The sequence below is a fragment of the Dromaius novaehollandiae genome, chromosome 18 (assembly GCF_036370855.1).
Source record: "Dromaius novaehollandiae isolate bDroNov1 chromosome 18, bDroNov1.hap1, whole genome shotgun sequence".
Taxonomy (NCBI): domain Eukaryota; kingdom Metazoa; phylum Chordata; class Aves; order Casuariiformes; family Dromaiidae; genus Dromaius; species Dromaius novaehollandiae.
Window position 1 is genome coordinate 8,042,604 of NC_088115.1, and position 23,575 is coordinate 8,066,178.

Here is a 23,575-nt window from a genome sequence, read left to right on the forward strand (position 1 = left end):
GGATTACGCCTAATGCTGCGGAGAAACAAACTTTAATCCTGGTGCCGTGGCCATGAGGTCGGGGGAGCCCCTGCCCCACTTCGGAGACGGGAGTGGGAGACAAGGAGCTCAGGGAGGTGGCCTGGGGGCTGCTCCGCTCCCAGCAAAGCCACTGCTGCGCATCATCCTGATGCGGTGGTGGCTCAGGGTGAGATGACGGCCTTGGCCATGGGTCACGGCTAGCCCAGAGTCCTCCCTGGGCGTCTGCTGCAGACACCTCCGATTCCTCTCCTAAATTATTTAGAGCATTTCTTAGGTGTTTCACTGGGACTGGATAAAACGATGCCTCAGTCTGGGTTTGTGAGGGGACAACCTCTGTCCTTCCTCTACCGTGTCTCCTAGTTGTTGCTTGGGTCCTGACCTGACAGGGACCTCTCGCCACCGCAGGTCTGCATCGTTGAAGTCCCTGAGCAGATATTCCCCTCCTGCTCCAGCGGCGGTTTTGGTGATCACCCAGGCAGCCTGTTACTGCCCCGGGAGCAGAGCCCAGGCATCCTGCTGCTGTGGCCGAACCACAAAAGCAGCCTTCTCCCCCCTTTTGGGGCAGTCAGGATGAAACAGGAATCGCTGGGGAGGTGGCAGGTATTTGCCGTGCTGCCAGGCTGTGCTGGAGCGTGCGACGGGGCAGAGGCGAGCTCCGCAGGGCGCTTTCCCCCTTCGGATGCCGCCTGCTCAGACGCTCCCCTGCAAGCCTGGGGTCAGGCACTTGCAACGCAAGGCAGAAAGATGAAAGACAAATGTTTTCTTTAATATTAACTCACTGAGGCGCTGAATAAGTAGGTCACCTCATACTTCTGCAGTGTTTTTGTAGTCCACGTGAAAATCCTGCCTCCTGTTTTCCATTTGTTTTCAGTCTGCAAAGAAAGTTCCTGAGCTCAGTAAACAGCCAGTGGTTTTGAAAGCCGCAGGCTGGCTCCTTTCTAACCACAGCATGTGGGCAGTGAGATAGGTAGCCTCCTCTCCTCCCTCTTCGCTTATTCTTTTCTGGTGGGGTGGCAATTAAACTGCCCTTTTTTGGACAGGCAAAATCCCATATCTCAATTTACTTGGCAGAAGACCATGTGAGGGAAACAATCTTAACTGTCCTTGAAATCAGGAAAGCTATACAAAGGTAATAAAATGGCTCCTGGTCTGCATCAGGGTAAGAAACAGGATGTTACACCCTCTTTTTTTTTTTTTTTTTTTCCTCTTAATATCTCCCAAAGCAGCAGCCAGCTGAGTTTTCTTTCAGTGCACTTTTACGGCCACCCCAAGGGGCTGATAAGCTGCAACGTTACTGCTTGTTTCCAGCTGGCCAGACTTGTTTGTCTGCCAGCGTGGAGGGTTTTTCCACTGAGGGAAGTGGGATATGGCCGAGCTGAGTGTTCAGTGCTGCGGGGGTCAAAGTGCTGGGGTGCTCACGTTTGGATGCTTATAAAGGTGCTGAGGAAAGGGTTAGCCTTGTTTTTTCCCTTAGGAGGCCAGACGATGTTTTAGGATTAGAGAAATGCTGCAGGTCAGTAACTGATCCATTAGGACTTCACGGGAAAGCTCCCCAGGACCAGCGATGCATGGGAGATGTAGAGAAGAAGGGAGGAAATCTTGTTATCTGCAGGGAGGAGATTTCTGTGAAATCTCCAGCCTTAACTGCTCACAGCCCACTAACATCATGTCACACTGGCCGCCAGGCACGTTCTGTATGTTGACTCACTTCCTCGGGCTCCTGCAGCAATGACCTTGCAGCGTCTGGGACGGCCCGGTCCTGTACCTGGCTGCGCAGCCTTCGCAACTTGTTTTCGAGATCTCAGGTTTCCCCATGTACCAAGTGGGGCTCTGACTTGCCGATTGCGTGGGAATCCCCTACGTGAGTGAGCTTGGGGTTGGAGAAGTCTCTAAATCAAGCAGTTAACTCTTGAGAGGGGGAGAAAATCCTTAAGGACAGCGTGGGCAGGAAAATAAAGGGAAGTAACTGATGCTGAGTCCTTCTGGGTGTGAGAAAGGGAGAATGAGAGAGGCTGTGGTGTGTTTTGCATTAGGGCAGGTGGAGCAGGAAAGACATCCTTGAACGTGATGCCTGCAGTAGCTGTGCTGTGGACTGGAAGAGGCTTCTCAGGTGGCTCGAGACAGTTGATGGGTCCACAGGAGCTTTCTCTCCTGACAGAGAAGACCACCTTTGGGGTCTTGATGGTGCCGGGAGGTATCATCCTAGACATTTGATTTGTGGATAACAAACAACTGTTCAGGTACATGCAGATAGTAAGATACCATTTGCCTTTTGTGGACCCCTTGGAAGTAGCTCCTGGGCTCCTAGGATCCGGAGACTCTGTGGAAACAGCAGATGTTTCTGTGTGAATGTGGAAACAGCAGTGCTAGATGGCTCGATGTGAGGCAGCCCAGTCCTGCAGTCCTTGGGAGATAAAGGTTCACAGATAAACAGCCCACAGATAACCAGCAAAGGCAACTACTCAAAGCATCCGCTCTTCCTGGGCTGCCCTTTGGGTTGACCTCCACTCCTGTTGTTTCCTGCCCATCTGCAGGAAGATAAACCAGAGGAGAGGTTTTTAAAAGCAAGTAGTGCTGTAACAAAATCCGATTGGGAAAGGATTGGCTTTGGCTCAGAGTCCGTGAGCTTCGGCACTCTAATTAGCACAGGGCTGAGGCTGAAGAGTCCGGGGTGGGTGGGAACGCGGAGGAGAGCACCCGGGCTGGGAGAAGGAGACCCATTCCTCTTCAGGTCTGTCAGCTGGTGACAGAGAGACTTTGGCACAGCTGTGGTTGGTGCTGTCAGGATGGCCTTGGCTCAGTTCTGTTTGCAGCCCCAGAATCTGCAGCGTGGCAACCTCCTTCCTTCACAAGCTTTGACAAAAGCTGTGATTTGAAAGGTCAGGCTGCAGGGAGAGCTCATGGAGCTGACAGGGGCTATGTGGCTTGTGGCAGCTCTGCTTGTAGCACCATCTGTGACCCCCAAAGCATGGGAAGGGGCCCCTGGACGAGGAGGGGGAGAGAGGAGGAATGAGGAATGCAGGTCTGGAGCAGGAAAAAGCGGTAAATGCTGCAAGCTAATCAGGGCAGGATTAGTATGTCTTGATAAGCCAAGATGGACCTGCAAGGCTCTGAATCCAGGCAGAGCAATAGCATATGGTTCCTGTGCTTTAGGATTTATTTGTGTCTGTGTCCAGAGCTGGTCATGCATAGCAGTCCTCACACTGGTAAAATTTCCACAGCCATGGGGATTTCCAATGCTAGCTGCAGCCAGGACTCCTGCTGTCCTCTCCAGCCAGCAAATGCCTTGGTCTCCAGGAGACTCTGGATCCAACTGTGATGGAGTCTGCTGGGATGGCATAGCATTTGGGGTGCGTGCTTGGGAGGAGGGATCAGCAAGCAGCTCAAGGGAGCGAGCCCGTTGCTGTTTGTCATTGCTCTGCAGTGCCTGCTCTGTGGCTCACATGATCTCCTGCTCTTTGTCTCTCCCTCTCTTTCTCTCTCGCTCTCCAGCTGCAGATGAGACATTCTCCTTTAAGTACAGTCCTGGAAAGCTGAGGGGAAACCAGTACAAGTCAATGATGACCAAAGAAGAACTCGAGGAAGAACAAAGGTAAGTTGAGTTTCCTTTTGCTTCTTGCCCAATGCCATCATGTTGGCATACTCTTGAAGCAGTTGGGTGTGTTCAGACCTCTGTTTCCCCAAATTACCTTGGGAGACTTGGCTCAGTATCTTATCACACCAGTCCTCTCCCACCCAGGAAGATGTGCGAATGAATAGAAGAAATGCTGATTTAGGAGATGGAGACACAGTGGCCCTAGATTCCCGTGGAGCTGTTCAAACTCCTCCTCTGGATGCTTAGACCAAATTTCCGAGCTGATGCAAGCTGATGTAGTTTCCCTGGTCCCATAAGCACTATGCTGATTTACATCTGTTGAGGACCCGATTTCTAGCTTCTAGCACTTCCTCTCCCTTTACCTTGTGGATGGCCTCCAAACTGAGGACGTGGGTATAGCTCAGAAGTACCAGAACAAAGTGAATGATTGTAGAGCTTGAGAGTTCACTGTGACTGGGGAAGACTGGGAATGTCTGTACCCAGGGCTGTCTTCTCAGATGCAACTGATGGTGAGGTTATGCTGTAGAATGTGCCTGGCAGAGAAAGAAAATTATCCGTTTCCACTTATTTGCTGAGAAATCTCTAGGGTTTGAGCTCAGAAATCTCTGAGCTTGAACCCTGCCTGAAGGAAGTGCCTACCCTCTTACCAAAGACCAACTTTCTAACTCAAGAATTCCTACTTCCCAGCCTATACAAGGAAAATCAACCCTAACTTTGCACCTTGAGCTGCAAAACCCTTTCCAAAGCTGGTCTGTGCTGCCAGTGTGCAGTGACCCCTTTCACCTGGCAGTGCGGGCTCTGCGCTGTGTGCAGAGGGAGTCCTTCAGCCCACAGGCACCCTGAGCCCATGCTAAACCGGAGACATCAGATCCCGCAGATGAGGGCTTTGCCCTACAGATGGGCTCAGTGGCAGGCTGTTCCCTAGCAGATGTGTGCAGCTCCTACCCCTTCCCTTTCGGGAGAGCTGCAGAGAACTGATTTCCCAGTGGAGACTCAAGGCAAGCCTAGGAGGTGCTGCCTCCAGCCTCCCTGGTTTGGAGATAGCTTTTCTCCCCGGGACAACCGCAGGCAGAGGCTGTGCCTTCCCTCACTGTTCCTGTAGAAGGGTTGAGGGACCCGATTCTCCAGCCAGTGGTGACCGCCTTCTGACATGATTTGGGGAAATTTGTGGCCCCTTACCTGTGATACCATGGTTTGGATGCCATGGCAACTTGCATGATATAAAGGCCTAACACAGACGAAGTGGAAATTTGAGTACAGCAGGGTGAAGGCAAGGACAGAGGGATTGTATCTCCTCCCTGGATCAGGAGCTCTCCTGCTACGCAAGGCTTGCTTCAAGGCCCTTGCACTTGTGGCTATCAGGTGTTGGAGGCTGGGCTAACCAGGGTCTCTCTGTGTGGCTGTGTGCAAGGGCAGTGCAGTAGGCAGCTCTCAGCCTTTCCTCCTCGGGGGATTGTGGGGAAGCAAGTGGGACCCACTGTATTCCCGTGAGCTCAAAACATGGGAAATATCAGTGTTAGCTGGCAAATCTTGGACCTGAGAAACCTTTCCGAAAGAGAGCTTCTCAGAGCAAAGAAAGTCTCTCCCCTTCAGCCCCATCTTGAACCCACCCAGAAGGGCTGTGCAGGGCTAAAGCATATATGCAGAAGCCTGCCCAAAAGACAGATTTGCTTGCTAGCGGAGCCGTTGCAAGGCTGCGTAGGGAGGACTTTTGCCATGGCTTTCCCCCTCCGAACTAATCCTTCTTGGAAAGAGCCAGTGATTCCAGGATAGTCATCCTGATAGCTTTCCTCTGGGGCCAAACAGCAAGGGATAGGGTCTCCAGCTGGAGGGAATGAACAAGCTGGACATGAGCCTGTCCCCTTCTAGTAGCCTCCGGACTGTCCTATCCTCACTGCAAAAGCCCTGCTATGTCCTGCCCCATTAGCAAAGGTGTCCTCAAGAAGGAAGACAGCAAGCCTGAGTTGGATGCTACTGCGGTATAGGAAAAGACTGGCTTTGCCAGATGATCCATGGCTTGACAGAAACCCTGGCAAATGTCTGTTGCTTCGATGCTGGGCAATTAGGAGCTTGTGGGGGAGCCTCGCTGGTCCCTGGCAGGACTGCCCTGCTGCAAGCCATGGCTGCCTTGAAGGGCTGTGCTTCACCTCGAGTGCCATGTCTGCACCCCGGGCAGTAGTACAGCATGGGGGCACTGGGGCTGGGGCTGAAATGAGCTAGCTTATTCCTGGGGTGAGCTCAGGCGGCTGCATGGGGCTCCGTGCAGGCTGCCTTAACTAGCCGAACCTGCAGCCCGTGGCATTTCTCTCCACGTTGAACTTGTATGACTCATGTCAAGCAATGGCTTCCCTTTCTCCCCTGGCTTCCAGGCTCCCAACTATCCTGGGATCTTGGGCTTCGTCTGCCTTATAGCCCTGCTAGGAGTAAAGATTTGCAAGGGCTGTGAGCTCTGGGGTCAGCAGCTGAAAGGAGATCCAGTTGCTGCTGGGCTGACTCTGCATTGCTAGCATCAGGAAAGATGTGGTTTGCTCTCTTCCTTTTGTTATATCTTTATTGTACCTGAAGTCCCTAACTTGTAAAACACTAAGCAGGTCTGTCAGCTTCGTTGTGTTTTCACTCAGGGAGGGTGGCAGTGCAATGAACTGAGTGAATGTGAAAGAAACCCGCAGGGCTCAATGGGAATCGCTTTTACAGATCCTGCTAAGCACTGATACAAAAATCTACCTGGAAGAGGCAAATGCAGACCAGCCCTTTTGCACCAGTGGCTCCCCCCAAGCCAGCTGAGCAGCTGCTGCTTGAGGTTTCAAGGCCAGGAGCCCTGCAGGGCCTCAGGATGGTTCCTCCATAGCAACAACTGCTCCTGCCCTCAGCCTGGGGGGACACCGGCAGGAGGTTGGTGATGGACAGCAGTGGGACTGACATTTCATGCTCTGGACTGCAGGATGGGCCTGGGGGGTGATGGACCCTTCCCAGGCACATGGGACCTCCCAGTCTCACGTCAGTCTGGAGTGGTCCCAGGGAGCGATTGTGTGCGTAGGACTTACAGACAGCGCGTTGGCCTTGGGGTCCCTTCTGAAGCTCTCAGCAACCTTCCATGGCTAAGGGCCATTGGCAGACTTCTTTTTTTCTACTATTCCTTTATTTTCTTGTCTCTGTTCCATATTTGTGTTGTTTGCTTCTTTAAGACAGCTTTGTGGATTTCTTTTTGTCTTATTCTGTTGCTGGCTTATTTTCCCCTGCCCCGAATCTTTCCTATGGCATCAGCAACTTTTCCTTCCAGGCCTCAGAGGTGGTGTAAGGGGGCAGGGCTGCTGCCAGGTAAGGCGCTCGCTGGGTGAGCTGAGCTCTGTCTTGCACCTCGCTCCCGCCGTGGTCCTGCTCCTCTCCCCGACTCCACGCACCCCCTGCTCTCCTGCACCCCGACCGTGCTGCCGTTCCGGTGTGACCCAGGTTTGCCACCTTTATGTTGCAGGATTGAGCTGACCTCTGATTTCACATCTCTGTAGCAAGTACCTTAGGTCCTCGGCCACAAACATTCTTGCAAATCTTTTTGGTAAGGATACGATGTTTCTTAGAAGTAGTGGTACCACTGATAACATCTGCTAATGTGTCTTTTGCTTTGGGGTTTCTTTTCCTGGGGGTGGGTTTGTTTGTGAGCTGCAGTTGACCACCTGTCCCACCTCCTTCGCGACCTCCTTCCCTCTTCCCTCCTCATAACAGATTAATGAGTCTGCTCCCCTCTGCCTCCATCTCCCTTTCCATGAGCACTCCAAAAGGACCTGGGGGAATGGGGTCTCGCACATTTGTATGCTTACTTCTTCCATGTGGACGCCTGAAGTTAGACATTGCCAAGACCACTTCTGTTTCCTGATTTGGAAAATTGGAGCCATGGAGTGAGCTGATAGTAGTCCTAAGGTGTGTAGCCTAAGCTCAGACACAGGCTTTGTGTTTGCTTTTAGCCCAGTGCTGTCAGCCCTCCAGTTTTCACCTGGACCAGCAGGTACTTTTGTGAAACAGCTTGGAAACAACATCCCCAAAAATCCAAGTGAGTCCTCCAGATTCCCTAGAGGCTACCTGTGACCATGCTTGTCATCAATAGTCCATGACTCTTAATCTGGGGACTACTGATTTTGGAGGTGCTATTGAAAGATTTTCTTGCTTTTTCCAGGAAGACCTGTAGGACTTCGGACAGGAATGGACAGACAGGCAGTAGAATGGGTTATTTAACCAAAAACCCATTTGGCTCTAGTCCGCATCACTCCAAAAGTTGTGGTTGTCTTGGCTACCATTTGCTGAAGTCTTGTGGCTTCCAACTGGTGCTAAATCTGGACTAAAAGGGGAAGGAATGTGACCTTTACTAAGTGATGCAATTTCCTGCTTCTGGTTACTTGAGTCTTAAAAAATAGAGGGATTCCTCAGTAAGGGAGAAGGGCAGTAACTGTAGCTGGCAAGTGTATCTGCTTGGGTGGTGGCTATGCTTGATCACACCTGGCAGATTACTAGTAGTTTTAGAACAGAAGCACGTAGTGTTTGCTCCCTTGGGGGAGAAAAACAGTCTGGGCAGGAAGGGGAAGGATGCAGCCTTCAGTGAAGCCAGCGCAACGTATTTCCCAAATCCTTCTCCTGTGCACCTGAGGCTTTTGGCCATCCATTGCCAGCTGTAGCTGCCATGCTGCAAAGCGCTGGCTCAGACTCACAAACGTGACTTGTAGCAGTGCAGCCCGCCCTGGTTCGGCTGGGGAGGGGTTGTATGGGCATGAGATGCAGTCTGTAATGGCTAGGCACTGCTGCACTGCCTGGGGCACCTGAGTGCAGATGGGGGAGGAAGAGGAAGAGCTCCTCAGTGTGCCTTCAGGACCTGGCTTGCATGGATGGATGGACGTGGTCTCTGCCAGCTGCTTTTCAAGTCTCTCTCAAGGTTTGAAAGTGGTTGGTGGGGTTTTTTTGCAGTTAGAAGGGAAAATAATTAGGACTTTCTCAAACCATGACAACTGCAACAAGGCTGCACTTCTACTAAAGAGAAAACAGTTGGGGAATGATTCCCTTGGGCCTTTGCTTTCAGATCTTGCTTTCCATGGAGCATAGTGTGGGTCCTGGCCATGTACTGGTTGCCTTTGGTGATGCCAAGGGATTGAGCTGTCTGCTCTCTGTCCTTGCCACTCTTCCTGGGCTGTGTTGACTGGAGAAAGGAGAGCTGATCCTGTATGACTGTCTGTGGAAAGGTCTCTTCTCTCTGTCCTCTCTCTTATTTCCATGGTTTAGGAGGAGGTAGGGGTGGAAATCCAGAAGCAGCCCTGTGGGCAGGAGATGGAGGTGAATCTCTAGGGTGAGAGAAGGAGCCCACAGCTATGTTTCTTGAACATTCACCTGCCCTGTCCATCATGAAGCCTCCAAGATACTTCTCGTTCCTGCATGGGCTGCAGCACTAGGCAGGGGCCACATGTTTGCTCCATACACACTTGGGTGAAAAGTTTGTGGTTTTGCATACTGATATTTACATAGATATGCGCTGAGCCTGCATGGCCTGGCTGCAAGAGGAAGAAATCCCCGTCGTCTCCACAGCTGGACAAAATCCTGTCCCAGCGGCTGGCAATGCTGAGGGTCCAGACACCCTCCGCAGTGCCTCACAGACCCATCGAGTGGGGTCCAGCATACGGCACCAAACTGCTCACACATACTCTGCTGTTTGCAGGCCCACTCGTGGGATGGAGCCAGTGAACTGGGGGATGAGGTGATGCCCCAGACCACATCCCTCCATCCTGTAAGATGGAGGAAAAGGCAGGGACAGTCCTCTTGGCTAGTGGGCTCAGTTTCCATAGCCAGTTGACCCAGTTCAGAAGCAAATTCTCTTCCTGACTCCCGATCCTCTCCTCTCTTCTCCTGGCCAGCCTTGGGTGGGTTGAGAAAACAGTGCTTGAATCTAGGCTAGACTTAAGCCTGGGTCTCAATTGCAGATGGGAATTCATGCAAGAAAATGGGATGGGTGTAGATCTCAACCCAGTCCTTTTCTTGGCTGTAGTTTAGCAAGGCTTCTCCCCAGCTGGGTTCACAAGAGCATCTTGGTTACAAGGCATCTGAATAAACCCAGGCCTGGACCCTGGATTTCCAGCAAGGCAGGGTGCCCCAGACTGCCCCTGGCTCCAGAGAAAAGCAGAGAGAAGAGACCTTTCCCTGCTCTGCCAGACATCCTGAATCAAAATGGGGACGCAGCTGTGCTTTAGGGAGAATCCTGCTGAAATTCAGTTTTGGACGAGACAATGCTTGCACTGATGACTCCAGAGCACACAAGGGCAGGAAACAGCTGCCGGGGGTTAATGACCATGTTGACAGACTTTGACCTATTTCAAACACCTCCACTACTGGCGCTCCAAAAATAACTGGATGGACTGGGCTGGGGGAGGTTGCATTTTGGGAGAGCTCTTCATCAGCATCTGTCCTTGTCCACCCCCTGCATTGCCATCACATACCCCTGGCTCGCTTGCTTGCTCTCCCCTCTGTGTAGCATGGGCTGTGGGACTCTTTCTCCTTCCTTTCCTGCTGCTAACCCTCACCCGCAACCCAGCAGCTTTGCTGTCCTGTCCTGTCCTGTCCAGCATGGTGCTTCTTTTGGATGAGGGAAGCTGGTAAGTTTGGGCTTTCTTTGGGTTTTTTTATTTGTTTGCTTTTCATCTTCTGCAGCACGATAGTCGTCCTGGGCCGAGGGAGGAGGAGTAGCAGTAAGGGACCACAAAGACTAGGACCATGGGGCTCTGCAGGTCAGGCTGGCCTCTGCTTCATTGCAGTCACCAGCCATGGGGATAGCACCAACCACGGGCAGTGCTGCCTTCAGCTGCAAAGCACCCAGCGCACAAGGCGTGTTCCCTACCCGCCCGCCTTGGAGGAGAGTGGCACCCTGTGTCTGGTGGCCACTGCTATGTCTGGGGTCCCCGCTGAGCTTTCCCTGCCCTGACACTCCCTGCGTGGGCACCAAGCCCTGCTCGTGTGAGGAACAAGTCTCCCGGTGGCCCGGCGCTGGTCCTTGCGTCCACCATGTCCCCAGGGAAGATGTCCTCTGACCCATGAGATGTCAGTGGAGTTGAGCTCTGGCCCTATTTATAGAGTATCTGAGTCATGAGTCTCCAGCAGCTTTGCTCTCAGAGCAACTGAGGATGCCTCCCTCAGAGATGCAGGGGAAGGGGTGGCCAGGAAGCCCCTTCCCATTCCCTCCTCTCCGTGTGCAACTCTCCTGTCCCAGAGGGGAAATTTTTGCAAGCTCCCCAGTAGCCTTTGCAGGGCATGGATCTCTGACAACTCCACTTTGAGCTCCCAGGTTTTTCCTTTTGGCTCAGGTCCTGAATTGTCCCAGCTTGTGGCTGCTTCTCCATGTCTCCCTCACCCTGTGCTGGCAACTTGTCTTCATCTGCTTCTGCTTAATTCTGCGCGGCATGGGCAGCTTGCCGTTCTCTATCTGCTTAATCTCTGGGAGCCTGGGACTGGCTCTCTCACCGTTTCCCCATGGCCAGGAGACACCGAGGGCTGCAGGAAATCTGGCCAAAATACCAGGCTGTGTGTGAACTGGTAGTGAGTAAGTGAGCTGGAGCGCAAATGCCAAGGGATGGAAGAGAGTGCAGGCTGGCCTGTCCATGGCTTTCCCCCCTGCTGTGGCATGGGCTGGTTTGGGGGAATATCAGGAGTGTTGTGAGGGGATGGGCACACGACAGAAGGAGGGAATCGCAGTCTCTCAACTCAGCTGAGCCTGCAGAAAGCTTGAACCACTGGCTGTGCTGTGGCTTTTGTGGCTGTAGCTGCCATGGCTGGGAAATGTGGGAGGCTTTTTGCCGCGCTCTCCCTTGAAGCAGCGGTGGGGAAGTTCAGCCTGGGGGGTGGCTGGCAGCGCAGTCCCCAACCCCACGCATGCCTCGTACTGCTATCCTGATGTAGGCACCAAACGTGTTGGGATTTGTGCTCCCAGATCATGTAGTCTCCGGCAACCTTGGCTGCTTTCCTAGTGCTCCTGAGCAGCAATAGGTATATCCCCAAAATCATATGTACCTTTCGACTTTTCTGTCCCACAGGAGAAACTTTGGATTTGTGTTGATAAAAGCTCCCTTTGGTACCTTTCACTCTCCCTGCTCTTCTCTTTCTTAAGCTCTGACTGTCTTTCCCGCTTCTGCATTTAAGTCCTCTCTCCATGTTTTACCTATTGGCTGAAGCAAATGTCCCACACTTTTGAGACCACAGGGAAAGCTTAGATTTAATATGTCCTTCCTCAAATTCTTCCTGCAATACGTAGATCCTGGACAAGACTGGATTGTGGTCACTACCAAAAATGAGATGGTAGCTATCTCAAGCATAAAGAAAGGGGAAGTGGTGGTGACGGGACCATCCAGCAATGAGATGGGAAGGAGCTGCTTGAGGACAGTTCCTGGAGCCTTTCCTCACTGTTCTTGATCCTCAAGGGTCAATCCTAGCTTGTCTGGAGTGAGGAGAGTCTGGAGCCAGGTTGCTATCTGCCATCCTTGCTTGGATTTCAGACCCAAGAACTGATGTTCCTCAGAAGCTCCCTCTGCCAGGCAAGGAGCTGGGAATGCTCCACACTTCTGAAAATCAGCTTCCTGAGTGAAACAGTTTCTGACAGGGAATAAGCAGTTGAGCAAGATGGTCTGGGATCTTCTCCTGGAAGTGTGCTAGGACTCCTTTGGAAAACCATGGTTGATGGATGAGCTACAGGATTTCCTGACCTCCTGCTGTGGATTTTGCATGTGAGAGGGACAAACACACATGGGAATGCTACCTGCCTGCCCCATTTGTCAGTGCTGGGACACCATTTGCTCTCAAAGGCGGGAAGCTCCTGCCCTTCTGCCGATGCCATTGCGGAGTCAGAGTGAGGAGGATGCTCCTGAGGCCATCGGAGGGACACCCCATTTCCATCCACACTGGAGGTACTGCTGTCAGAGAAGGGAGGAACTGCAATCTGAATTCCTCTTCTTGCAAGAAGTCCCTTCCAATGACTCAGCAGCAGAGGCCTGTTACCTCATGCTTCTTGGGCTGGTGGTCTTCATGTTCCCACCACGTTGCCCTGTCCTCAGGAAGGAGGCTGCCACAGAGTTCAGCCTTCAGCTGCCAGTTGAGAGATGACATCCAGGGGTCTAGACATAGTGTCTCAGGGCTGCTCTGGGGTGTCCTGGTGGAAAGGGCCTGAAGGCTCTTGTATGGCCCCCCACTGCCTCTCATTCCTCTGACAGAGATGTTGCCTCTAGATCCCTCATAGCTCGGGAAGAAGCATGGTCTTCTAAGACCTTCAGTGCCTGAGTATCCCTCGTAACTTCAGGGAAGGGCAGGTGTTCTTGTTCTCTGGTTGTTTCTCGTATGTTTTGTCAGCTGGACATCATTTTGTGTGAGCTTCTGACTTGGGCCTCAGCTGGAGACAGAGCAGAGATATTTGGATAATCTGTATCTGAAAAGAAGATGTGGGCCTCCAGCAAAGAAGATCCTGAACTGATTTGGTTCATGTGCTGCAGGGGGAAAGCACTCCAATCAGGCTGATTTCATAGTCCAAGGTGAAGGAAAAGAGGAAAAAGCTAAGGATAGTAGTGGCTTGCAGCTCTCTGCCTCCATCTTGAGATAATTAGGTCTTCCAGGCTTCATGGTAGCATGTGTCCTTGCCAATGCCTAAGTTTCTCAGCCTGGGGGTGTTTATATGGCCCCGAAGTCCCTAGTGATTGACTGCCTTGTGCTCTTTAGTCTAATCCCCCTCACAGCGTACTCCAGGAGCAGAAGGGGAGTGGCCCTGCTGTGCAGATGGGGAATTTATTTCTCTGACAGACATCCTCCATTAAGTTCATGCTTGGTTTAAGATGCTTCACCTCCGCTGTCTTGCCTGGCCCTGTCCTGGAGGTGAGTATCCCGATGGAGGGGCTGCAAGCTGCAGCTGAGCCCCATTCGCCCTCCCTGACATCCTCCATCCCTCCCTGCTCCGACGGCAGCCCGCTGGAGGGGAGCTCTCCTTCTGGGCCCCCGCGGCAACGAGCTTATGCCCTCACGCATGAAATCTGATTATGCGTGCGTGGCTTGAGCGGGATGATCCGATCCTCAGCCCTGTGAATCCCACAGAGCGATTATCCACTCCAGAGAATTTCTTTTCTTTGTCCTAACTGGCCGGCCACTGAGCCTCCTCAGCGTTGCTTGAGTAACCCTGTCCCACGTGATGCTTCACCTTGCATCTCCCATCCGGGATCCGGGTTGCAGAGCATGCTTGCAAGGCCACTGGAAAGGGGAATCTTTTGCAGAGCGGTAAGCAAGGAATGGAGCTGTAACATGCCTTCATGCTATAGCCATTGCAGGTTCCCAAACCCACCAGGGATGGGGGAGCCCAATGCCTGTGTTAATGGTACAGGGATCTGCTTTGACTCAAATCATGAGCAGGCGTCTTTCAGATGAGGTTCAGGTATTAGGGACCATGAATCCTGTTGCAGTCAAGAGGAAGTATGCTTTTTGGGTGCATCTGCATGTGTTTGTAAGCATTCAGGTGATGTGTATTGTGGCTTCCCTCTGCATTAATGCAGGTGTCTGTGTCCATGGGAAGCTGCCCAGCCTGCTGGCAGGTTTTTGGATGGCCACGAGAGATGCTGGAGCAGTCAGGGCAGAGCAGAGCATCTGAAGTGTTCAAGCTGAGAACAGGTGGCCAAATGTTTTAGCCCTGGCACTTCTAACAATATGCTGCAAGACCTCCGAGAGCGCTGAGATGTGCCCATCCATAAAACAGGTTTAATCATCTCACCCTGCTTCCCTGGGACATTGGGAGAGCTTCCCATGGAAAGGAAGCCCTGAGGATAGGGAAGAAGGCAAAAACTCTAGACAGGAACAGACATATCTGTAGGAATGTTTAGAAAGGTCGGCCTGTTCAGGTTCACTGCACAGTGCAATCAGTACTTGGTCTAGGCTTGTCTGCCTGCAGGTGGGAGAAGGAAACTGGGCTGGACAAGTAGGCTGGCAGCCCAGGGAGGCTCTGCACAGGACAATGAAGCAGTAACCTCTGGAGCTAATGAAGGTTGCCAATTAGCTGGGCTGCCCCAGCTCTCCTTGGTGGGGCAGAAGGGTTGTGACTTAGGTTTGGTGCCAGGTGAGAGGATTTACATCTCTTTGTTTGGGCTTAGACTATCTTGCTGCAGTTGATGAAGCAAAGGGTCTCCTCCTTAGAGGCATAAGGTTTGCAGACAGTGGTTTGTTCTGCCCTGATGTGGGAAGATGCCTTGCCTTCCCCTTCCACAATAAGTTTTCCCTTGCTCATTTATGTGAATAATAATGAACCAAACCTGAGGGGTGAAATGACTGAAATGATTTCTCTTCTCTCCCTGTTTCTCTTTGCAGAACTGAAGACTATATGAAGTTGTCCCTAGCCTCCTCCTAAAGGCATCCCTTGGCATCTTTAAAGGCTTGAGAGAAATACCAAAACCAACCAAACACACCCATAAGAGAAATCCATAAACCCTCAAAACTTGGGACCCCCTCTTGGTCTGAAGTTGAGTTCTTCAAAACTCCTGTGGTATCAAGTTTGAGGAGATCCTGTTGTGTGCCTCCATGGACTGGGGCTGGGCCCAAGCAGTGACTTGAGTTGTGTTTGCGGGGGGGAGCTGAGATGTCCTAGGAGACAAACCTTCCTCCCCTCCCCAAAACAGAACCCAAATTGGACACCAAATATGCAGCAAGTCTATTAGTTGTATTCATCACCGTGTATAGCCCTGCTGTGAAATCTGTGTTTCTTTAGTGGGGTGGGTGAATCACAGCTGTTCTCCCAGACCTGCCTGGACCTTATACCAGACTATCAACCCGCTTCTTCCCAGGGCCAAACTCCTCTTTATTGCTGGGGGTGGGTGGGAACTGCCTACAATTTCAAACATTGTATAGCACTGTTTTATTCTGAGGGGTGGAGGGACAAAGTGGGATCAAAGTGAGGGTGGCAGATCGTAGCTGGAATGACTCTAATCTTGCTTCTGTAGTTATTTTAGCAGAGAGCTGATCCTTTAGGTAGAGGGAAGACTTGAGAAGTGATGAGGATTGATAGTTTAGCTGTTCTGCTTGTGGTGGAGGTTTAGGAGACCACACTGGCCACTGTTCATATCTGGATTCACACTTTTCCCTACTCTGGTTCCCAATGGGAGAGACCTGAGGAGGTAGCAACAGTATCATGGGTTCCCTCTGGCTCAGGATGAGATTGTGGGGGTCCTGGAAGAGGCACCCTACCCCTTCCTCTTCTGCTTGCTGTTCCATTGCTCTCTTCTTTTGCTAGCCCTGTGGTTTGTCCACTGGAGCCAGAGCTCAGCGTCTCTCCTCAGCTCTGTCATATATAGGAGATAAATTTGGCTGGGCGTATATACTTGCTTCAGGGAGAGCAGGTTTCAAATCAGACCAGCTGGTTTGCAAGATGTATCCCCATGGCAAGAGGGCTCAAGTCCTCTAGCGATGTTGTAGAAACACCAGGCTGGGTGGGGATGTGTCCTTCAGAGCTTCTTTCTCTCACTGCAGGACAACTGCCTCTTGGCTAAAGCTTCAAACATATCAGAAACCCAGCGGGCTGCTTTTTTTTCCTTTTTAATTCCTATGCAGACAATACTTGAAACCTTGTACTTAGTTGTCCTTTACAGCACCCGAGGTTGGCAAACTCTTAATAAAAGGGCTCATTAAAAGGACAGCAGGAGGCTTCAGCTTTGGAAGAGGCTGGGCTGCCCCTCCCCAGCCAACAACCACTAGCATATTTAGTGGTTTGCATATGAATTTAGACACGTCAGGACCCTCTGCTTCAACTTCCCCACTGGTACAGCCGCTCAGTCTCCCCTCGGTGCTGGCTGGCTGACTCCGTGTCCCAAGCACCCAACTATGCAAAGAATGCCTTATATACATTGTGTTTAAGTTACATGGCAATATGTACATCGAGCAAAGTCTATAGCTGAGTCCAGATTTTTGCTAGTGGCAGCGAGTCAAACTATTTCTTCAACTCAAATGGCTGTCTGGGTATTTTTTACTTTTGTTTGTTTTGTTTGTTTGTTTTGTATCTGATGGTGGCTCTTACACAAAGGACTGTAATTCTAGTGGCTTGAATCTGTAAAAATTGCCTTTGTTTGGTCCAATAAACCTTTGAATAGTTTATTTGGTTTGTGCTTGTTCTCCCTGCCTCTAGCAGCTTGTAATTTCTTCCTCAAGAGATTTGTGTTGAAAATCTGGAGTTTAGGTTAGAGGTACATTTTGCCCTCGTGTGCCTTTTACTCTATAAGTGGTTCCACTTCCTTAAAAGTAGAGTCGGACCAGCAGTGAAAGTCAGGTTTCATAGTTTTGGTTGCTTTTCCCTTAACTCTGCTGGAGCGATGCACTATTGCAGCAGATTCTGGTCTTGTTTGACAGCAGAGAAGTTAGCAAAATCCCCAAATTCCTTGGCCTCTGCCCAGAATTTCAGCTGCTGAGAATGTGGATGCTCAGCAGTTCCTGAAACGCAGATCTTCTTTAATATACCTATGACTAACTGCCCCAAACCTCCAGTTAATTGTAGAAGTCTTGGGCTGAAAGGTCTAAAGGAGCCTAAGGGAGTTAAGTAGGCAAGTGCAATTGGCTATCAACAAGAATTAGGCTGCTTTTAAAATCCCCAATTAATCTATTTTGTCAGCAATAAGTAAAATCCTATTTGACCTCCTGAATCCAAGTTATTTTGGGGACAGCACTTATGGGAAGAGAGCATGATTTTACTTGTGAATGGGGTAGGTTTGATCTGAAATTACTAAGAAAATAAAATGAAAAGCACCACAAAATTGTTTTACAAGGTCACCTTTGATAGGAGAAGCTCCTTTTTGAAATCAGTATCATGTTTTTGATATCTTACTCTTACTTCCCAGGCTCATTTCTCTGTTTATCTTTGTTTTCCTCTCTCCCTGTTGTAGATTGTGTAGCACAGAGAAATATTTAACAGCAGTAGCAGTTCTTTTCTATTTCTGTTTTTAAACACACAGTCATGATATTTAACGTTATTTCTGTCAAGGGACAGCCAAAATGCATTGATGTTGGCTAAAAGAAAAATGAGAGTGAATACTGTCTGTGATCTTGATTTTGGAGGTGGGGTGTGAAAGAAGCAGGCCTTTGGGGAACTGAAGATTTCTGTAGTGTTAATGTCTGCGAAATAATGAGGAAGGGATGCAGACCTGGGTGGAGCATTCCCAGCTGGCACAGATTTCAGATGTGTGAAGCAAAGATATGTATTGAATTTCTCCATACCAGACAGCAAATGTGCCCTCTGGTGCCCAGTGATGGTTTAAAATAAAATATTGATTGATAATGACTGTGCTTCCCTTCCTCTGGTCTGGAAAGGGCAGTCTGGTGCGTTCCGTGTGTACACAAAAAGCACAGAAGAGACAGATCCAGGCAGCTGTGGCCAGAGATGTCACAGCCAAAAGATCCTACGTCATTATCAGGATATGCTTGGCCTTAAGACAATTGCATTTTTATTGTAATAGAAAATAATAGGCAAATCAGCTTTCTTCTATCAGAATCTGCTTGCTTTCCCCTACAACTGCCTGTTACTGCAATGGGGCTGAAAAGACAGCTTGTTCCTGCTCCTGCTGGGGCTGAGCCCAGGAGAGGGGAAAATGCAAAGCTCCACTTGTCTGGAGCTCAGCGCATGAAGGCTCCTCTGCTGATTCCTGACTCTCTCCCTCCCCGATCTTGCTCTTGGTGCAGTTGATTCTGATGTATTGGTGCTCTGCTCCCTTCTTTTAAACAAAGATTACGTTCTGGTTTTGCCTGTCTATAGGTGTTTCTACTGTTCCTGTTACTGGAACGGCTAATAGCTTGTTCACTCGCAGGAAAACGACTCCAAGTTAACTAACGGTGTGCTTTTAAATGGATTAATTACAGTGTATTAAAGCCCTATGCAGGAAGCTGGCTGTGATGGGGAGAGAGGACTCTTGACCGAATGACTATGCAGAAGTAAAAGCCAGAGGCTGAATTTTCAGCCCAGGGGAGCAGTCATCCCAAGGCCAGAGATGCTAAAGAAGCAGGAGGAGCCAGGACTGCTGCAGATCTGTGCTTTGGGTTGCTGGACCATTGCAGCAGAGCCCCCCAAAAGGAGAGCCTTTGAAGTCATAGAAATTCTTCCTCCCTTATTACAGCCACGAAGCTCCACAACCTCATTAATTCTTTTAATCTTGCACAGGACAGTTGGTTATGAAATGTGGTAGGCAATGCTGCAATCTATTCTCAATCATATTCTCACTACAGGGTGCCCTGTAGTGAGAACGTTCCAGCCCATAGTCAGCCCTGACTGAAACCAAAGTGCATCTTCATTTTAGCCCAAAATAGGATTTTGTAGACAGCAGCATCATTTCTTGAGCTAAGAACAACTTGGTACTTCAGAATGAATGACTTTCCTGTGCTGCCCACCTTTCTGTATCCCTGAGTGATGATCAGTTGAGGTATGAATGACATAAGCTCTCCAATAAAGCCCTGTGACAGATACTTTGTGCTGCAGGACATATAGCAATGATTAACTGCTTCAGGTTTGGGAAAAATGCATTGGCTGGGCATAAGATCTATTATGGGGAGAAAGGAAAGGTTAATCACCTAGTAAGGGCTAAAAATCTGAGTTAGATGGTCCACCGGTCAGAGTATGCCCACACATTGATCATCCCATTGCTTGACTGGCTACACGAGCACATCTCACCATTTGACATTGGCAGACGAACCCTTGAATCAAAGCAGTTTTCTCTCTATGATCTTATCTTCCAGTGGCTGATTTAAAGGCATGTCTACACTGGAAGGAAGTCTAGTCTCTAATTTTCAGGTAGGGTATACATTTAAAATTTAATATTTAAAATTTAATAGCTGTTCCTGAATTACTCTGTATCTACACAGTCTCATTCCAGAATGAAAGTATACTATGCTGATCAACCTTAATCTAGTTTTTCTATAGGGTCTGCTAAATTGGGACATGATGGTCTTGCAAAATTCCACATGTGGAGTTATCCTGAAACTCTGAGCATAGATAAGCCTTAGGAAACTGCAAAGCTGGTATTAAAGCAGTCAGTTTATCTCCATATTAAAAGAATTGTGGAGAAAAGTGCAGGATGATTGGATACATAGGAGGGAGTAGAAGAACTCGAGCCTATCTCTTTCTCATCTCACATGGGCAGATTTCCTGCAGTCAACAGGGCTTGTAAAATGACCCTCTTTAGCTTCGTGTTTCATTTGACCACGGTGTTCTCGCTCAAAGTGCCTTCTGGGGACTAGCTATTCCTACTTCTCCTTTTCTTCTTGACAGGGTTCAGAGAGAGCAGCTGGCTGCCATCTTCAGGCTCATGAAGGAAAAAAGTGACACATTTGGAGAGATGTCTGAAGGAGACATGAAGGAACAGCTTAGACTGTATGATATATAAGCTTGCAGCCAGTGGAGACTATGCCCAGAAGTCATCCCGGCCATTATGCACGACACTGGAGAGTGTACTGTTATAAATGTATTTCATTAGTTATTTTGCTATTCCAGGGTGTTTTGCAGATGCATATAGGCCCTTGATATATATTTCTAAAGACTCATAATTTCTCCCCCTTTCTATCAATTTTCCTTGAAGAGTTATTTTCATCTCATGAAGAGATTTTTACCTCTTTCTGGCTGGGTCATTTATCTCAGTCATACAAAGTAGATAAGCTTGCAATTTTTTTGCTTTGTAAAAAATATACTTTCTAACCCTAGTTGTTCATCAATTTGATATCTGAAGAAAGCCAAAGACTGATAAAACAGCAGATGTAAAATGGATGAAATAATAGAATCATAGAATAATTGAGGTCAGAAGGGACCTAAGGAGGTCTCTAGTCCAACCTCCTGCTCCAAGCAGGGTCAGCTATGAGGTCAGATTAAGTTACTCAGGGCTTTATCCCATCAGGTCTGGAAAACCGCCAAGGATGGAGACTGCACAACCTCTCTGGGCAGAGAAGCTGCCAATCCTTCAGTTAGAAAATGAACAGCCAAAGCAAATGCATTAGTGCTCAGATTAGAGGTGAGTTGCAGTTCTCATCTCCTTGAAAGGAATACTTCATCCTCCTTCACACTGGCTTTCTGAAACAAACCCAAGATGGTTCCAGTTGACCCCACTGAGCTCATCTTCATGCCTGAGAAAACAGCAGCTAACTTCAGCCTGGAAACAGAAGCATCACTTTGCCTTTTGACACTGGTAAAAATGCCAGAGAAACGTGGCCGACCTGTTTGCAAGGATGATTATGTCCAACTCAGCTCCTGTTCTCTCAATATAAAATTTCTGTGGGAAACTGCACACTTGAGAAAGCTCTGTGAATTTACCAAGTGTTTTGAACAGTTTTGATCTACTCTTGGCAGTTTGGGTTCAGTAAATCAATAAGCATTCCTAATTTTAAATGAATGTCTTCTGGTGTGCTCCTCTCTCCTATGAAATCCTGTTAAATACTTTAGTATTGGGAAGGATTTTCATGGTTTATGTCACCGCTGACAAAGGAAGGCAAAGTTTTCTGACCCAATTTTAGAGAATGATCTCTTAAAAGATTAGGTTTTCTTTATTTTGCATAATTCTTTCAAGTTTGAGAAACCAAATATCTCATTATATGGTCACAATTTCCCATTACAGTATATTTGGTAACACTGTACTATTTGAATTTTAAAAATCATTTTATCTTCTGATTGTTTTCAGTTGAGTGAAGACATTTATTAAGTGATGAAGCTGGCTTTAGTGCCAAATCATGAGTTAATCTAAATTTAATGTCTGAAAATTACCTCTTCTTATTTAACACAAAGGAATTAAGTGGGCAAAAGAGTCCCCTGATATGAAAAACCAAGCAGACCAATAGCTTGCTGCTGCATAGACAACAATTTTCTTTGTCAAACTATTTGTGCAAGAGGAGAAACATAGGAAATATGTATGTGGGAGTTCTCCCTGGGTCAAACCTGAGAGCAGGCTCTTTTCCGAAGCTCTCTTTGAAAGCAAGCAAGGGCGAGTTTATTTTTAGTTGATTTTTAGTCTTTGTCTTTCAGACTTTACAGTTTATTTCCAAAGTATTTGTTATTTCTTCTTTTACATTTGGGCCTTCGCTGAAGAGGCATATTTTTGAAAGAATTCCTCTACCTCCCACCCTAAGATTGTGTCAGCAGTGATAACCCGCAATATGGAAGCGCAGCTGGCATTAACCCTGTCCTTTCCGTGCCTGCTCCGGAGAGACCGAAGTGTGAAAATGGCATTGATAAGTAGCGAAGGCTCTGCCTGGGACCTGTGAGAAACAAAGCGATGGCTACATGAAAAGCCCTTGGGTTTAGCAGAGGAAGGAAAGTACAGCTTCACTACGCACGGTCGCGAGGCTGCAATAAAGAGGAGCCCGCTGGACGCGGGGAGGCAGCGTTCGGCCTGCGTGCGGCCCAGCACGGCGGCCACCGGCGAGGTGCCAGCGCGCTGCGGGACCGGCTGTGCCCAGCTCCGGTGAGGTGCAGCCGCGGCACTGGCTGGGCTGGGAGCAGGCCTCCCCCCGGTCCCCGTGCTGCCCCGAGGCTGGCAGAGGTATGAGCGCTCCAGCGGCGCGGAGGGCTACGTGCCACCTTGGCAGGCCAACCTCTCATTTCCTTTGCCCTCTGGACTCATCAATATTTATACAGGAAATTTCGCCAGTTGCTGCAGCAGCAACCCCCCCTTCTGGGGACTGTCCTTTAAATAACACTGGCTGCTTTTTTTCAGCCTCGCGCAGGCCTGTAGGGCGCAAGCGCAGCCGTACAGCTATGCCGGGGGGGGCGGGGGGGGGGACAAGGCCAGAGGCTGCCAGGAGAAGTGCAGACAAGCACTGAGGCCTGGGAAGGGGGTTTGGGGAAATGTCTCTCCCGCTCGACAAGCTTCGGGATGGAAACAGCGTGGGCAGGCGCCTGTATCTCCACGCTCGCCCTGAGGAGGATCTTGCAGTCTGTGGAAACACTGATCTGCCCCTTTCGAGGCCCGATTTCGCAGGGACGAATGGTCGCCCCAGCACGAGGAGTGCTCCTGCCCGTGGGTGTGGCACGCCCGAGGGGAGACGAGGGCGAGAGGGGCCCTCGCCGGGCGCGGTGCAGCTCGGGGCACGCGTGGGCGTTGGGGCCGGCGCCGGCGGCGCCCAGCGCTGCAGGCCGCAGGGGAGCCGGCGGGCTGTTGCTGTGGCAACGGGACCAGGCCGCCCCGAGCAGCTCGCAATCGGGAAAAACTGTCCCCGCCTGGCACCCGTACTGAAATGCCTTTGAATTTGGCCTGAGTTGTCCCTAGCCGGCCCTCGTAAGCCGGGCAAGCCGGGGAAGACGCTGGCTTTGGTCAGGCAATGCGCAGGCGCCTTGTCTGAAGACATGGGGGGGGTGTTTGGGGGCGGGGGGGATCGCCGTTGCGCGCATGCGCTACTGGTGACGGGCCGCCGCCTTCCACAGAGGGAGCCGCCGAGGCGGAGCGCGCATGCGTGGGGGGGGGGGGGTGCAGGCCCCCCCCCAACATGGCGCCGGGCATGAGGGCAGGAGGGCCGGGGGCTGGGCCGGGTCGGGGGCCGAGGCCTCCCTGGGAGCGGGGGGAGGAAGTCATGGCGCTGGCAGGAGCCTTCAGGCTGTGCGGCAGCGCCCCCGGGCCGCTCGGAGAGGGCCGTTTCGCGGCCGCCGGTGCCTGCGAGGCGGGGCCCGGCGCTGTGAGGGGCCCAGGTCCCGCCGGCCTGGCCCAAGGGCCGCCGAGGTCAGCGGGAGTTTGGCTTCCGAGGGCGCGGAGCGGGAGAGCAGTGACACAGGTCGAGATGGCCATGGATTAAGCTGTTCCTTGGTAAATTCATGTTCTGTGGCAGTCTTGGGATCTGCCTGCACCGGCATCTTGGGAAGTGAATCTTCTGTCCCCCAGGAAGAGTGCCCAGAGCAGTGTGAAGTCTGTGCTGCTGCCCCCAGCGGCATGCCTGACTTGAGTGATCCGTGGCAGGTCTTTGCTAAGGCGTTTT

The 23,575-nt window shown here is 50.5% G+C and overlaps 2 protein-coding genes across 4 annotated transcripts in view; both read left to right on the forward strand.

The window, feature by feature from the left end:
- The window catches only part of MXRA7 (matrix remodeling associated 7), a 32,648-nt gene extending 11,642 nt beyond the window's left edge, over positions 1 to 21,006 (forward strand). For all 3 annotated transcript variants that reach the window (XM_064522544.1, XM_064522545.1, XM_064522546.1), the window contains 2 exons: positions 3,514 to 3,613; positions 19,896 to 21,006. In XM_064522544.1, the coding sequence (XP_064378614.1) occupies positions 3,514 to 3,613; positions 19,896 to 20,010 (215 nt within the window). In that variant the 3' untranslated portion in view covers positions 20,011 to 21,006. The remainder of the gene's footprint in view (positions 1 to 3,513; positions 3,614 to 19,895) is intronic.
- Positions 21,007 to 21,142: 136 nt separating this feature from the next.
- The window catches only part of ST6GALNAC1 (ST6 N-acetylgalactosaminide alpha-2,6-sialyltransferase 1), a 34,096-nt gene continuing 31,663 nt past the window's right edge, over positions 21,143 to 23,575 (forward strand). The window contains exon 1 of the mRNA XM_064522543.1: positions 21,143 to 22,149. The gene's annotated coding sequence lies outside the window, so the exon portion shown is untranslated. The remainder of the gene's footprint in view (positions 22,150 to 23,575) is intronic.